Source organism: Podarcis raffonei, chromosome 6 (assembly GCF_027172205.1).
Source record: "Podarcis raffonei isolate rPodRaf1 chromosome 6, rPodRaf1.pri, whole genome shotgun sequence".
Classification (NCBI taxonomy): domain Eukaryota; kingdom Metazoa; phylum Chordata; class Lepidosauria; order Squamata; family Lacertidae; genus Podarcis; species Podarcis raffonei.
Genome location: NC_070607.1, coordinates 3401519 through 3417720, shown reverse-complemented (window position 1 = coordinate 3417720; position 16202 = coordinate 3401519). Strand labels below are relative to the sequence as shown.

The following is a 16202-nucleotide window of genomic DNA, read 5'->3' as shown; positions in this document are numbered from 1 at the left end:
TGCATGTTTCATTTAAATAAAAAAAAGTACATCAAAGAAACTAAGATTCTACAATAACAAAAGGTAAAATTTGCAACCTTTATAATTAAAAATACATTTATTTATTTTTTATCATTTCTTTTTGCCTCTGCTAACCATGTGGGACATACAGACAGGGAGGGCTTGCCCTCAGTTGCTGAAAATGGGAGATCAAGTTTGCAGTGTATTCCCACTCAAAAAATTCTAGACCAGAACCATAGCTTCCATTGGAAGCACAGATACTTCTACAGTGACCAAAGACTCGCTCCTTCCTGGCAGCTTAGACTCCAGAAACAGGTGTTTTTGTTGGAGGAACAAGATGATATTTTCTTCCAGCCTGACTCTGAGGTCTTGAGGCATACAAAGTGGGGTTCTAGCACATCCTCACCCAAAGATCTGTAGTTTGACGGCTGGGACTTCTTTACTTACACATAGTTGGAGACTTTGCCACACAGGGTGCAGAGTACAGTCTCTGTCTTGGAACTGAATTTCTGCAGAGAATGAAGGGGGAATACTGTCCTCTTCTAGAGTGAATTGCAGAGGTTATTATGGTCAACTCCAGAGTTTTGGAGGAGCAGAATGATTCTGTTTTTCTATAGGAGTTGGATTTCAATTCGTATGGAAATATTATTTGACAACTCACATGGCTTTTGAGATTTCAGGAAACATTGCTTTTTTATTTAGACGGGTATCTTTGCAACCACAAAAGCTAAAAAGTTGCATATTTTCAAATGAAAGTTGCAGTTATTAGGAGCAGTGGACCAGAACATTTTCTGCAAAATAATTTCCACTGTGGAAAACTGCCCATGTCTAATTAATGGATGCACTAAGCGGTTTGAAACTTGTAAATAACTTTATTAATATAAATATACTTAAGAAATACCTATATATCTATTACATAGCACTTTGTGCATGCTAAAATTAGTATGTTAACAGTTTTCAGTGTCTTCGTTGTTTTCTTCTGAACTTTAATGGCTGTCTTCACATGTAACACTAAGCTATGACTTAGCAGTATGAGAATGAACCATAGATTTCTTTCCCCACCCCTCTTCTAGCACAGCTGCAAAAAAGTTGGAAGCTTCCACTTGTGTTTTAGATAAATCACAATTTAGTGTGCTGTCTCAACCTTAAGACTGTGGTTCTTCTTAACTACCAGTTGTTGAAACAAGCCACTTTCATAAACAATGGTTTGATGTTTTCACCAGTTTGTATTACTGAGTTGCTTTCTCCTTTGGAGCATGTTGCTCAAATATAAAGGATTCTAGCCTTCAAATTTGGACAAAAGTACACCCCCTCCGTGCTTTGTCATTGATGTAAATCTAACAATTGTGGATTGTAGGCTTCAGCTTTAGATTCACTTGTAGAATGGATAATTGATTGTGTCTTAAATTTTAAACGTTTTAAGTATTATTTTTCAAAATGATATTCTGTCTTCAGGAGCCTTATAGCCGGCCTCCCCCTCAGCCTCATCCCAGTCTAGATGATTTGCACCGACGACGAAAGGAGATCATGGCCCAGCTAGAGGAAAGGAAGGTCATCTCCCCACCTCCTTTTGCACCATCACCAACTCTGCCTCACTCTTTACACACTGATGAGGTGAACATGTTTTGAAAATATAGCTGTTGAGTTGCTTTAGCAGTAGCCGTGGAAGTAGGTTTAGTAATGAACAGGGGTGCCCAATTTTTTTTCAAAGAGGGGCAGATTTGATGAAGTGAACATGTGTGAGGGCCGACCAAAGTTGTTGCATTAGGATTTTACCCCAAGGTTGTTGAGCTTTTTTTAGGATTGAAGTTGTTGAGCTTTTCCAGGGATTTTACCCGCAGGAAATAAACTACCAACCAGAATCTCACTGCATCCAACCATATGTAGGAGAGAGAGTGCATACATACATTGGCCAGAACAGTGTGATCAGCATGTCAGATGAATTCTAAGAATTGTCCACATGATCTGAACCTATGCACATTGGATTTTAAAGATGTGCACCCTATTTAAATGTTTAAATGTTATTCCACATGTGGAGATTCAGTGGCTTGGGAAGCAGGAGGGTCTTGTCAGATTGTGTGGGGAAGGAAGGCGTTCTCTCCCTCGCCCACCATGCTTCAGATGCAGCATGTCTGAACTGGGCTAGAGACACAGTAATGAGAGCTTCAGAGAAATACTGTGCCATCAGTTTCCCGTTTTAGAGCTGACTTCTAAATAAGCCAGTCCACTAGAATGGCCACCCAATTTTAGTGGCGCGTTGAGTGCACTCATTATATTTGAAGGTTTTTTGTATTAACAGCTATACTTCATGTTCCCATTAAATATTAGAATGGTGTTAACTAGGCTTGCTATGTTGGGCACGTTTATTTACATTTTATGCACATTTATGCAAGAAATACCATATGCAATAGCCAGACTGGAAGTGTCTGAACACTTTCAAACCACTTTGTCTCAAGTTCGATTTTGGAGTCAATTCAGATGTTTAGTGGAGGCACGTAGGATTTTTTAAATTTTAATTTTAGTACTATTGCAATAACTGAATGTTCTTCTTTTTTTGTGTTTTTTTGCAGTATATAGATGAAGATCTGAAGGTAGCTGGCAAATACAAAGGAAATGATTACAGCCAGTACTCTCCCTGGTCATGTGAAACCATTGGCTCCTACATTGGAACCAAAGATGCAAAACCCAAAGACACAGCAGCAGTGGGACTTGTTGAGATGGGGGTAAGCATGCAGAGAAGACCAAACGATCAGTGCCAGAGGGTGCTGTTCAAATTGGACCTTGTACCAGAAGGGCAGATTATAATAAGTTGGTTTTAGCATGCAGTAAATTCTAGCTCTAGACTATTTGTTAAAAGGTATGGACCACTTTTGGATCATTACTGGTGTTGCAATGCAATTTTGGGTCCCTTTTTCTAATTATCAGAGCTCAGATCAGATATCATGCTCTAAAAACCATGGGCAAGAAGGCTTGCATATGGTTTGTCATGATATCTAAATTGACAGACATTGGTTTGCAGTTGACCAAGAGTACAGAATTGGAGACTGTACTCTGAAGAATATTTGCAACCATTGTTTGAATGGCTTGTAGTTTCTGAGCTAGAGGTACCATGGAAATGAGAGTCAACTTAGGAAGCTGAGTGTGACGAGAAGTGAAAATAGTACCAGACAAGCCTCTCTAAAGTATGGTTGGTTGGTCGGTTGAGCATTTGAAGACTCAAATCATTGTTTGTCTTTTTCTAAACTATGGTCTTGTCTGAATGGAGCTAGAAGTTAGTGTTATGGTTCTGAACCATGTGTCACAAGAGAACTGTTCGTGTGCTGTGAAAAATTGGTTTTGAATTAAAGACTTGTTTGAGAAAAAAGTATCTACTCAGAGAAGACTGTTTGCTGTGTTTCTATCTGATCCACTGCTCTAGCCTTGCCTCCTTCATCAACCTGTGTGTGCATGTTTAGCGCTGAGCCAAAACGCCCCCTTCCTGTCTTTCTGCCACTCCATTTGCGCTCAAGTAAAATGAGGGCAGCATTTCAACATTTTTTAATGGCATGTGTGGTGGTGGTGGTGGGGTTAACCGGGAGTGGAGAACAGGGTTGGATGTAGCCCTGACTGTGTTCTGCTCCTCTTGGAGATCCTCAGCTGTGTGAGAGATGCTGCATTCTGGGAGGAAGGAGAATAGTGGGCTCCAACGGTATAACCTTTCAACAGAACAGCAGTATATACATGTTTTAATTTGTCTTTGGTAGTGGTTTGGGCAGTCACATTATAAAATATTATAGAATATTAAAGGGTCCAAGAGAAATCCTATAAGGTGTTAATTTTTTTTTTTAAGTGTGTCTAGATTTTGAAAGACATTTGTTGGAACAGAGTCTTTCAGCACATATGCCCCACCCCCAGTTCTCTGTGAAATGATAATTTTATTCTTACTGAGAAGAGTCAGTCAAAATGGAGAATCTTGCTTATAATTCCCTACCCTTTTGGTTCACCCTCCAGAACGTGGATAGCAAGGGGATGCGAGACCAGCGTTTGGATTTGCAGAGGAGAGCAGCAGAGACTGGTGATGATGATCTTATTCCATTTGGAGATCGGCCTACGGTATCAAGGTTCGGTGCCATCTCACGTACATCTAAGACGATGTATCAGAACCCTGGCCCCATGCAAGCCATGGCAGTTCAAGGGGCATCGACAAAGCCAGGCAACATTTCAGGTATGCAGCGTACCCCTTGGGAGGCCTGCTTTCTTCTACAATAAACTTTCATCAGTCCCGAAGTGTAGAATTAGGAGTTGCTAATAGACACACAAATTTAGAATTTCCTGTAGGGGCTTCCTCCCTTCACCACAACCTTGGGAGACATTCCACAGCTAGTTGGTGTTTGTACCTGTGCTTCTTCAACTAAAGTCTGTATGCCATGTGGCAAACAGCTCAAAAATTGAGAAATCCGAAAATGGGTTTGTGAAATGCCATAGGGAGAGGCTTTTTAACAATTCTCAGTGAGCTGACATAAACCCTTGAGTGTGCCTGAAGTTCCTCCTTGAGTCCCAGTGCTTGTCTGCAGCATGAAGTAGGTGGGAGCTCAGGTTACACAGGGGCAGTTTGGGCAGAGAAGCAAATGGAGGCATTTGGTACATACATTGCACCAAGTGGATACATGGCCCTGCTGCACTGCCACTTATTCAGCATACTCACTGTGGCAAACCTGTGAGCGAGCCTTTTAGTGACATACAAGCAAATTCTAAATGTTATGCATAAGTCAGCATGAAGATGATTCTTTCCTAGTAGGTAGATTTCTCGTAAGGTAGATTGCCTACGTAAGCAGTCTTCTCCCAGGCTAGAAGTAATGAGTTTTTTTGCTCCCTCTGCAGTCCTATCTTTCTTTTTTGAAAGCTGGAATGGGTATTTTAAAGGTCTCCAACATTCTCTGTGGTGTTGTTCAACTGCTGTTTGTTCTTTTCCTCCATTCCCATCCCAGCCACCAAACATTTTATGGTGGCTGTTTTAAAAGGAGAGGAAAATATGACCCAGGCCTGTCAGTATTTTTGCAGACTTTCTTCAACATACATTTTTTTCACAAAAGCAAAGAAAAATCAGTTACTATTACATACATTGCCTTAGCAACTGTGCAACTTCATCTTCTCTGCCATTAATATAAGTCATTTGAATCAGCACTTTTTAATAGACCTTTCCCATTGCTTTGTAGATTACAGCCCTTATGAAACACATAGTGCATGGGGAGGTTCGCCATATTCACCCCATCAAAACATACCTTCTTCTCAGGGACGCCCTAGTGACAGGTAAGAGAATCCAAATCTGCTGTGTTGAGGTGAACATACTATACAAGTTTTTTGTTTTTCCTAACGCCTTGAAAAGAGAGAACTGAAACATTTGCTTCTTTTTCAAATAAATTCTCTGTCATCAAAGGGAGAGATTGTCCATGACAGACGTGGCTGGCCATGGGAAGCCTTTGCCCTCATCCGAGAGGGAACAGCAGCTTCGACTTGAACTGCAGCAGCTAAACCATCAGATTAGCCAGCAGACACGAGGACTGGAGGTGGGTGCTTGTATCCCCAAAATTTTTGCAGTAAGGGACTTGAGAAACTGGGTGTGTGTGTGTGAGAGAGAGAGAGAGAGAGAGAGAGAGAGAGAGAGAGAGCAGTGGGAATATAATTTATTTTCCTCTTATTCTGTTATATATGTTTTCATAACTTTTAGGAATTTCAAGTGTGGTTAAAAGTTACAAAAGATGCTAGCATCCAATACTGCCGTTGCCTGATTTTGTATTCTTTTATATCCGCCCCCCCCACTCTCTCTCTCTCTCACACACTTTATTGTTGTATTTTTCTGGTCTTCAAAGTAGTGGTATATTGGGTAATGAGCTTCCTATATAATTTTTTGTTGGCCTTATCTTCCCATACTGTCTAAGGCTGAACAATGGTTATACACAATTTATTGAAAAATCATATTGTATATCTTACAGTTGAATTGATTTCTTAGGGTGAAAATTTATGTTTCTGACAACAGCAATGAGCACTAATGATACCTGTAGCTCATAGTCATCCCAGAATAGAAGTGTTCTTGCAAAGTAAACCAGTGAGAGATCGTGGCTGCCTATTTGGGGGTTTACAGCTACCTCAATTCAGGTTTTCTGCAGTGGCAATCACAAGCAGTCTTCATTTTAGGAAGGCCTGACTTTAGGAAGACCTGATAGATGCAGGATCAGGGTGGATTTGATTTAAATCAAATCGATTTAAATTTCTAGTCAGTAAGACTTGATTTTAATCATTTTTTAACAGAAAGACTCATTCTTGCTGGTATAATCTTAATATTTACAACCAGATGAAGGTTTCATTTTTGGAATAATAAATTTTCAGAGTAGTTTTTACAGTTCTATCAAAAATTAATGATTTGATTATACTATTAGAAATACAAAGACAGGTAATTATGAAATTATTGTTTATATTTGGACAACTTTTCTGCTGTATTTTATTGGAAGGAGAAAAATAATCATTTCCTTAATAACAATTTTAAAAAATTATTTAACTAAAACAATAATATTATAGCATATGTATCCATGTTTGTTAACTGATGTGGTTAAACAATTAAAAAAAACCTTAGACTGAGTTTTAGCACACATTAAAAACTTAAAACAAATCCTTATTTCCTGATGAATAGCATTTGGACTATAATGTAACTTACCGTATTTGTCACCCTATAGGACGCACTTTTTCCCCTCCAAAAATGAAGGGGAAATGTGTGTGCGTCCTATGGGGCGAATGCAGGCTTTCGCTGAAGCCTGGAGAGTGAGAGGCGTCGGTGCGCACCGACCCCTCTCGCTCTCCGGGCTTCAGGAAGCTATCCACAAGCCTTGGGAGCCCGGCAGGACTTCCCACCGGGCTCCCAAGGCTTGCGGACAGCAGCCTGCAGCGCGGAGCACGGGGCGCCCTCCGGAGGACGCCCCGTGCTTCGCGCAGGTGTCCGCAAGCCTTGCGCGCCCGGCGGGATTTGCCTCCGGGCTCGCAAGGCTTGCGGATAGCAGCCTGTTCTGGGGGCTGGGGTCGGGGGAAGCTCGGGCTTCCCCCGCCCCAGTCCCGAGGCTGGGGGGGGAATAATTTTTTTTTATTCATTCCCCCCCCAAAAAAATGAGGTGCTTCCTATGGGCCAGTGCGCCCTATAGAGCGAAAAATACGGTAAATAGAAAACTATCTTTAAAAAGATTTTTCCTCCAAAAGCATTTTATTTTAAAAATCTGATTTAAGTCAATAAAATCTGATTTAAATTTTAAAAACCCACATTTTTTAAAAAATCTTTGATTTTTATCCACTGTGTGCAAGATGCATTTGTTGGCAATATTGTGCTCTTGTTCAAGAACAAAAGAGAAATAGGTGCTTACTTTGGGCATGCATGTCTTTGCTGATGGTGCAATGGAGGAGTATTGGATGGTTTGAAAATACCCACATGACTGTTACTCTCTGTTGTTGTTGTTGTTGTTTTAGTTACCTAATATTGCACTAGATAATATACAAGTTAAAAACAAAGACCAAGGTACTTGTAACTGTTTTGTGACAGACATTTCTGAAATATTGCTTCAGTGCCAAGACTTTTAAGATGAAATCATTCAAACACATTTTCATATACGTATATAATTCATTTCTTAATTTCAGATGTCATTTAGATACCAACATGCTTATATTTTATTTGTTCAGCTAGGTCCAAATCAGTGCAAATTAGGCAGAAATAATTCGTTTTAGAACAGTGGTTCTCAGGCTAGGAGCAACTCATTCAACATTGAATGATTTGCTGCAGGCTCCTGTGCACTGCTCAGTAACGTGGAGCATGGTCTAGGATGCAGTCAGCTGATTACCAAGCCTATTTGGCCTCACTGCTGCCCTTTATGAACACTTCTTAAATTATGAGCACCACTCCTGCAACTACAGGTTGCAAGAGAAGATCACTGGTGATAGGGAAACTATATTTTAAGGAAGCTTAACTGCCATCACCTCCTTCTCATTAACCAACCTCTAGTAAGCTTCCAAGAAATCACAGAAAGCCACTGCTTCAAAACCAGGATGTGGGTGAGTGGGATTTCAGGACTACAGTCAGATGTTGGTTTCAGCTCCACCACAGCACCAGCATGTAGTAAACTTGATTACAGACAATCAGTGAGATGCCTTGAGCAAGGTGGCCAATCCCTGCACATGCCAGATTTTTTCACAAAGTTTAAACAGGAGACACAACCATGCTTCTCTTTCAGTCATGCAATGAAATCTGTGGACTGTAGGGACAGAACAGAGAAAAGAACATGGTACTTCAGACAACATCAGATTACCTTTTAGGATTCACTACCTCAAGAAGGAGTGATGGCATCTAGCTTGGATAGCTTCACAAAGAACTTGCTAATAACTGTGACAGTTAAATGGAACCTCTGTGTTCCATTTACCGTATTTTTTGCACCATAACACTCACTTTTTTCCTCCTAAAAAGTAAGGGGAAATGTCTGTGCGTGTTGGGAATGCCTACGGGTGGCATGCCTATGGATTTTCCTCCTCTAAAAACTACGTGCGTGTTATGGTCGGGTGCGTGTTATAGAGCGAAAAATACGGTATATCTCTGAATTTTGGGGGGAAACAGCAGGATGGTGCTCACTATCTTTTCTTGCTTGTGAGCTTTCCAGATGCTCCTGGCTGCCTCCTCCCAGAAAGAGAGTGCTGAACTAAATGAACCCTTGGCCTGATTCAGCAATGAACGTCTTACGTCAGTGCTGTTTGCTTTTGTCTCACATCTTCCTTAGAGCATGGAGCCAGGCATCGCCACCTATGCTACAAGCTGAAATGAAAGATTGTTCACAAAGCTTGAAGAAAGGGCTGCATGTTTCACAAACTGTATTTCTGATTTAAGATTATCTTCATGTGTATGTGAAACATTCTTGGGAGTAATGACCAATTTGTGTATTTCACATGAGAGGAAGGAAGGTTGGGTTTTGGGAACCAAGCAATACTCCTGAAGTTTGGCCTCATCCTCGTGTCTGCATGGTGTTCTTTCTGTGCTCAGTTGTGTATGTGCTTCGCTTTATGCATTTAGGCTGTTAGTAACAGGCTGCTGTTGCAGAGGGAGGCGACCCCCTTGGCAGGCCAGCCGCAGCCCCCACCGCCACCTCCCAAGTGGCCTGGAATGATCTCAAGTGAACAGCTGAGCTTGGAGCTGCACCAGGTGGAGAGGGAGATCGGGAAGAGAACCCGGGAGCTGAGCATGGTGAGTGTTTTGTAGGGCGAGCAGAGGAGACTGAAAAAGAAACTCCTGTTGCTGGGTGAGTTGCTGTGCTTCTTCACACAAAGGTGTTATTCTAGATAACAGCTGCCAGTGTTAACTCTTCTTATTTTTGAGACTACAGTGATTTTAAATATTCTGACTTCTGTAGCTTTTCAGGCTTTGTTTTCCTTTATCATATATTATATAGTGTTAGAGTGCCAGGGTGATTGAAAGACTCACCCCTGCCCCCCCTTGGCAAGTGAATGAGGAGATAACAAGGCTTTCAAGTTGTACTACTGTTTGGGACAGATTAGCATAGAGTAAATTGGAGAATGAGGAAAGTAATCAAGCAGAGGGCAGGTACTCTTTCCTTGGTGGGTATTCCTATCTCACACTAGCAGTTTAAATAGTAATATTACTTTGCATGATTGCATGTGTTTCTAATTGAAAGCTAAAGGCTGCATTTCAGTGGACTAAATATCTTTTTGTTAATTCTTATTGTGTGATACAAGTTGAACATGTGCAGTCAGAAGTAAGCACCAATCCATCAGATTGCGGCCATGTCACCTGACAGATCAGGGATATGAGCCCAGGTCTCCCCAGCCAAATTCCATATGCTGACAAATGCACCACCTTTGCCAGCTCACTATTATATAATTGTCAGCTGATCCCTATAAAATTTATCATAAAATGGATCACCACGGTTACATATTTAGACTCTCCTAGGGAGCATGGCTAGAAGATCTCATGATGAGCTTCTGCAGTTCAAAACTGTACCACTGCATGCACTGTGTTGCAGCCTGGGCACAACACCTGTTAGCTGGCATTTGGAAATGGGGCAGTGGTTTTCAAGCCTGTGATGATAGAATGCTTTAGCCTTTGCTGCTTGATACATGTGCTTTTGTATATCCTGAACAAATGGATAGGGCAGATATGTCTCAGATGTTCCCTTGCCCTGCGGCTTTTGTGTCATTTGGTCTGTGCAGTGGTTTTACAATTATCCTATTCCTCATCTGTGAAACAAGCATAGAAGACATCTTACCTACATTTAGTGAACTGTAGATATTCCTATTCTTTCCCTAGGAGAGTCAGTCTTCATTGGAAGTGAAAAGCAAAGTGAGTGCCAGTAAGCAGACAGAAAATGGACAGCAAAGCAAGGTACCAGCTGAGGATGTTGCACTTACATTCAGGTAATAGCACTGGTCTTCAACTGGTGGGTCACAGCCTGATCCAAGGTGGGTCACAACAGCAGCACTATCACCATGCAAATATATGCAGTCACAGAGCACACAGTAGCCTGTCAAACTTACTTTGCCCAGTTACCACCTCTGTCTATGCTCCGCTTTGAGCCAGCGTGGTGTAGTGGTTAAGAGCAGTGGACTCGTAATCTGGTGAACTGGGTTCACTTCCCCACTCCTCCACATGCAGCTGCTGGGTGACCTTGGGCCAGTCACACTTCTCTGAAGTCTCTCAGCCTCACTCATCTCACAGAGTGTTTGTTGTGGAGGAGGAAGGGAAAGGAGAATGTTAGCCGCTTTGAGACTCCATAGGGAGTGATAAAGCGGGATATCAAATCCAAACTCTTCTTCTTCTTCTAGTGGTTGTAACATATTACACTATTGGGGTTCTGCTCCCTAAATGGAGATGGAAGGTCCAAACAGATGCAACTTAACAAGGCAGATTAAAGATATTAAAATAAACATGGCAATATATTCTCTTTTTCTTGTGTGTTCCGTTTGTTTTGGTGATTTATTATTGTTTTATGTCTAAACATAGAAATGCATTCTAAAGTACAGTCATACCTTGGTTGGCGAACGCCTTATGACTCAAACATTTTGGCTCCCGAACGCCACAAACCCGGAAGTGAGTGTTCCGGTTTGTGAATGTTCTTTGGAACCCGAACACCTTCTGCGACTTCCAGTTGGCTGCAGGAGCTTCCTGCAGCCAATCAGAAGCCACACCTTGGTTTCCGATCATTTTGGAAGTCAAACAGGCTTGCACAATGGATTCTGTTCAACTTCCGAGGTACGACTATATGTGGAATTTGCTTCCACCCACGTGCCTTGCCTTGCCTAGAAAACTGATACAGTGGAACGCAGCAAATGTGAGTTAAAACCAGTTCCACTACCTTCAGAATGCATAATCTCTCTTCACTGAATTTGTATTTAGAGTATTCTGTATTTTACCAGACGGAACTGATCTTTTGATTGTCATTGATAGTGGCCACTTGGAACACCATGGCCAACTGTATTCAGGATGTCTTCTCAATATTGTTCTTTTTCTAAAACTTTATTCAGTTTCTTTCTTTCTCTCCCTGACTGTCTTCACTGTTAATTTCCCTTTTTGGCATTCGTTCTTCAGCAGTGATGTTCCAAATGGAGCAGCTCCAGCGCAAGAAAGCATTGGCCTCCTCTCAAGCAAAACTGCAGCTCTGAGCTTGTCAGAAGATACTGAAGCGGGAGGAGGCGACTTGGATGCCCAGAGGACAGGAGCAACACCTACATCTGCTCCCTGAAGGAACAAAAGCACCTCTCCATTTCCGTCTGGGGTCACCTTTACCCCTCCTTGGGATATAATGGGAGACACTGAGCAAGAGCTGCAACAATGGCAGGTCCTGAGACAATGTGCACAACACCACTACTAGAACAAACCCTGCACATAGTTCACATTAACACATTTTTTAATTAAAAAAATGAAAATTAGCAGTATCTGCAAGCAACTCAGATTAAATTTGTTTTTGTTCTGTGAATGAACTTTATTTTAATAACTTTGGATGCCTTGAATGCCAGGGCTTTAAAAGAAACAGATATTATATATATAAATATATATACACACACTCTGTTTGATTAATTGTATGATCTTAATGAGGTAGGTTTTCTCTTTTATTTTGGTATTATTACATACCCAGTGTATAATTTCCTCTTTTCTTCTCCCTTCAAACAGTCTCACTCACCACTGCTTTGTGTGAGTTTGAAAAGAAAATAGGAAGTGTTGCAATGGAGGAGGAAGCTCTCAATTGCCTTGTCAGAAAATGTGTTGCAGAGTTTCTGAAAGTAACTCTCTTTAAGCATGCCAGGACATCACCGTTATCCATTGTATTTTTCTAAGCATGATAGGTTTTTAACTTCAGTTTGTAAAGCATGTATTCATCACCTCAACAAGGAGATCTGTTTACATGAATAAGAATGAAATAGCTGTTCCATTTCTGGTGAGGCAGCATAAATTGGCTAATACTGATTGATCCCAGCACGCTTGAAAGGCAGCCATTGCACTTCTTCTGCAGATTAAAAACAGCGCCTAAACTGCAGTGTAGAATGGCTTCAGTTGTCAGAGATGGGTCAGGTTGAGAAATTTGGGTCTCTCTGCTTCTTTGTCAGGTCTAAAGCACAACCTCTTGTGTTAACTTTTGTTTCTGGGAAGGATGGGGACTGCATGATATCCTAATGCAGGGAAAGCTGCTTCATCTGCCCAAGATGAGAACTGTAGAAGTTATAGTTTGGGTGGGATGGAGAGAAGCAAGAAGACAGGAAGTGCAGGCCCTTTACTTTGTGTTCCCTCTGCATCTTTATTGCATCCAAAGCTGCTCTTGGTTGTCCCTGGTCTGTCTTGGGGTGGGGGAGTTGCCTGTCCCTGCTGCATTCAGTCTCTGAAAGTGAAGGCTTTCTCTGAGTAATGGGAGAGATTGACAAGATAATAGAACTCCTCAGATTTACTTTCAGCAACTCTGTCTCAACAGCAACACCCTTCAGGATCTAGATGGGATGAAAACCTTTCTTCTTGCTGCATACATCATTGCATTTAAGATTGTCCTTAAAATGCCACTGTTGCAGGCAGTGGTCTTACTTGTGCTGTGCATAATTTGACTTCCTCCTCTTTCCCTCCAAGTTATATGTAGGTAGAGATGCTCCAAGTGGAAGCCATTGCAAAAGCTCCCACACATCTCTTAAGCCTACTTCTCCCATTATGGATTAGACTACTAAAACTCAGAAAGCACTGGTTATGTAATAAGTTGAAGCATTGCTTTGGTTGGGTAAAAGCAGAAGTTTATTAATCTTGTTTTAGGTTGTTTTTCTTCCCTTAAACCCTTGTTGAGGTCATAGCAACCTTCAGCTATTTTGCATCTGTCTTACTGTTACATTGAACAAAATGGGGGGATACAGCCCCCCTGTTGCCTACCAGTAGGAGAGTCCAAGCAGAAGACTCTGTTGAGTAGTGATTATTTAATTTGCCCAGTCAAGGCACCGCATTTATATACTATTTCACATTGAATTTGATTATGCCCTACAGACCTGGCTGGCCAAAAATTTGATACATGTATTGGCTTGGGATTCGAGCATTCATTTTTTTATTTAAATAAAAATTATCTATATATGTATGTATATATACACATATATGTAGTTATATCTGTATATATATTGGGTATGTTTTAAGAATTTTTTCACATGAGTGCAGCTGTTATAAAACATCTGGGAGGTAGAGGCACTGAGAAAATATATCTCAAAGGCATTTTAACAATCATCTTCAGCTTCTCTTAACTTCACACACCACTCTATCAGAATTTTAACAAGAGGAAAAAAATTTCTCCTTTCGCACTACCTTTCTTTCCCCTGGCCCTGCTTTCCACTGAAGTCTAGATAGAAATACTTTCTTTTCTTGATGAAAATTGTTCACTAGAGGGAGCCCATCACACCTTTCTGCCTTTCCTGGTGCGGTAAAGCAAGAGTAATATCAGGAGAGCACTGAAACAAGCTAACTTTGCTTGTAAGTACTATTATTCCTATTTCTCACAACACAGGAACTCCTTTGAATGAATCAGGTCTATGAAGTGCCTAGCCCAAAATCTCATCTTTGTTTGCAAGAAAACAAAATTTAGTTAACCTTGTACATAAATTATGTAGCAATCTTTTAAAGATCTTCCCCTCCAGAGAGAGCCTAACTTGGAAAAAGAGAAAAATTGGCTTTCTGTTAGAATAATTTTATATGCAGAAATTTTTCTAACTTCGGTAAAGAGAGACTTCAGCACTTCTCAGTCATTTTAATGTGCATACTGTGAACATGCAGAAAGGGCAGGAGTGGAGTACCTCTGGCCCATGGGTCAATTTGGGCTTGTCCAAGATTCTAATTTGGCCCATATTTCATAAAGCACACCCACTTGACAATCAGGTGACGTCACTCTGGTGAGCAGGTGGTGTCACCTGACAGGAGGTGGACATCCGTCCTGCTTCGTTCCGCTGTGTTGACTGGTTTCTCCTTCACCCTCTGCAGGCAACCAGCACAGGCAGCTGATCCTTGCAAAAAGCAGGACAACCCCCACCCAGCCTACAGCTGCACGCGTAAAGCCTGCCGAAGGCAAGATGGGACTACTGCTGACTATCTTTTTGCACCTCTGTGGGCCAACTTTGACAGGAGGGTGGGTGGCCTCGCCCACTTGTCAGTGTTGGCCCATGGGGAGGGAGAGAGAAGGATCTGCCTCACTGGGCCAAAAAGATGGCAAGTCCAGCTACCCTTATCTACATGCATTCACTAGTCTGTGAAATTTGCCCACGGGTGTACACAGTGTATATGGCGAGGCTTGTCTGTTTGCTTAGGGACATTGCAAAAAGCAGTTTGTACAGAGGCTTAATCACCCTGCCATGGGTGTATTCATTGAGCACGTGGAAGAATGGGCAGAACATGAGGAAAATGCCATTGCTGATACTGAGAAGCTTCTACTATAAAAGTACACGCTCTGAATGTGAGCTTAAAAATTAGATCTCTCAATATTTGTGTCATCCCCAACCCAGGCTGTACTCTGTGCACAGTGTCCTATCCAGGTTAATGTCCTGTTTGCACAAGCAAAGGTTTTTGTTTAATCTTTTCAAACCACATTGATCTTGGCTGAGTTTCCTGTTTCCCTCATTTTTTGGTGCAAAGATTTACTCAGCAAAGATGAGCACATAAGGAATTAGGAAAAGGCTTTTTCAGTGACTTTTTGGTAAAGTGTACTGGCTTTCAAGTAGAAGAATCTAATTCTGTAGTTCATCTAGTTTGTTCTTTTATAATTAGTTTTCCTAAATTAGTTTGCTAGGACTTTTCAGCACTATTTAAGGTAAGGAGCTGGTTGGCAGTGAATCCTTCCTTCTTTGTAAAGGAGACATAGAAAATATTGAAACCTGAGAAATATCTATATTCTAGTGGCATTCAAAAAGCTCTTTTCTGAATCTTTTGAGCTTGGAGATTCATAAACTTGAGAAATAGAGAGACGTCTGCTGGTGTTGCTGTTTCACCAGTGGACCAGTTCCCTCCCCTCTTTCATACGGTTTCTCTCAATTTTAAGAGAAACATCATAACACACTAGACTTTTAAACTGTCCATGGGATCCAGACTCCACTTCTCTTGACGCTAGCTTTGTAACCTTTGTACTCTGGATGCCTTATAGCAATGAGGAAATAGGCAAACAGACATAGATGTATTTCACAATAGTCAACAAACCTTTACAGCATCCTCCTCCACTGTTCCTGTATACTGTGCTTAAGTTCTGGCTTATTTTTCTCTGATACAGTTAGCATACAATGTTAATAGCTGTTATTAATGAACAATTCTGTAGATTACTCCTTTCTTTCCACTTTGTTGTTTACAACACCCTGTTCACTTTAAACCTTATTAGAGCATTTTGATCTGGATGTCCTTTGTTGCCCTAGGTAACCTTGGTGGTTAAAGCAAAATTTAATTCCGTAAAAGGTTTATGAAGGATTTACAGGATAACTTAAATGCTTTTTGCAGTACCCATTCTAATTTAACTGCTCTAGCTTCTTCTGCTTCTGTTCCTTTTCCTTCTGTAGATGTGCCTGTCACCCTCCCTGATCATGCACCAGTCAAAAGCTTGCTGCCTCAAAATAGAGCATTCAAATGAATTCGCTTAGCCAATAACTTCTGTGAAGTTGCCTTTTCTAATGGTGTTATTACTCAGTGATGCACAAAT

General features: G+C 41.2%; 1 protein-coding gene and 1 long non-coding RNA gene across 5 annotated transcripts in view; one reads left to right on the top strand and one right to left on the bottom strand.

The window, feature by feature from the left end:
- The window catches only part of RC3H1 (ring finger and CCCH-type domains 1), a 62365-nt gene extending 50288 nt beyond the window's left edge, over positions 1–12077 (top strand). The window contains exons 13-20 of one of the 4 annotated variants that reach the window (XM_053391187.1): positions 1456–1614; positions 2571–2723; positions 3991–4204; positions 5196–5289; positions 5417–5546; positions 9101–9244; positions 10325–10431; positions 11606–12077. In XM_053391187.1, the coding sequence (XP_053247162.1) occupies positions 1456–1614; positions 2571–2723; positions 3991–4204; positions 5196–5289; positions 5417–5546; positions 9101–9244; positions 10325–10431; positions 11606–11756 (1152 nt within the window). In that variant the 3' untranslated portion in view covers positions 11757–12077. Of the gene's footprint in view, positions 1–1455; positions 1615–2570; positions 2724–3990; positions 4205–5195; positions 5290–5416; positions 5547–9073; positions 9245–10324; positions 10432–11602 lie in introns of all 4 variants that reach the window. The other 3 variants (XM_053391185.1, XM_053391184.1, XM_053391183.1) reach the window with 3 other exon arrangements.
- Positions 7272–10354, bottom strand: LOC128415245 (uncharacterized). Its single transcript, XR_008330900.1, has 2 exons — positions 10284–10354; positions 7272–8267 (listed from the first exon to the last, which is right to left on the bottom strand). It is a non-coding gene; the product is annotated as an uncharacterized LOC128415245 (long non-coding RNA).
- Positions 12078–16202: the final 4125 nt, after the last annotated feature.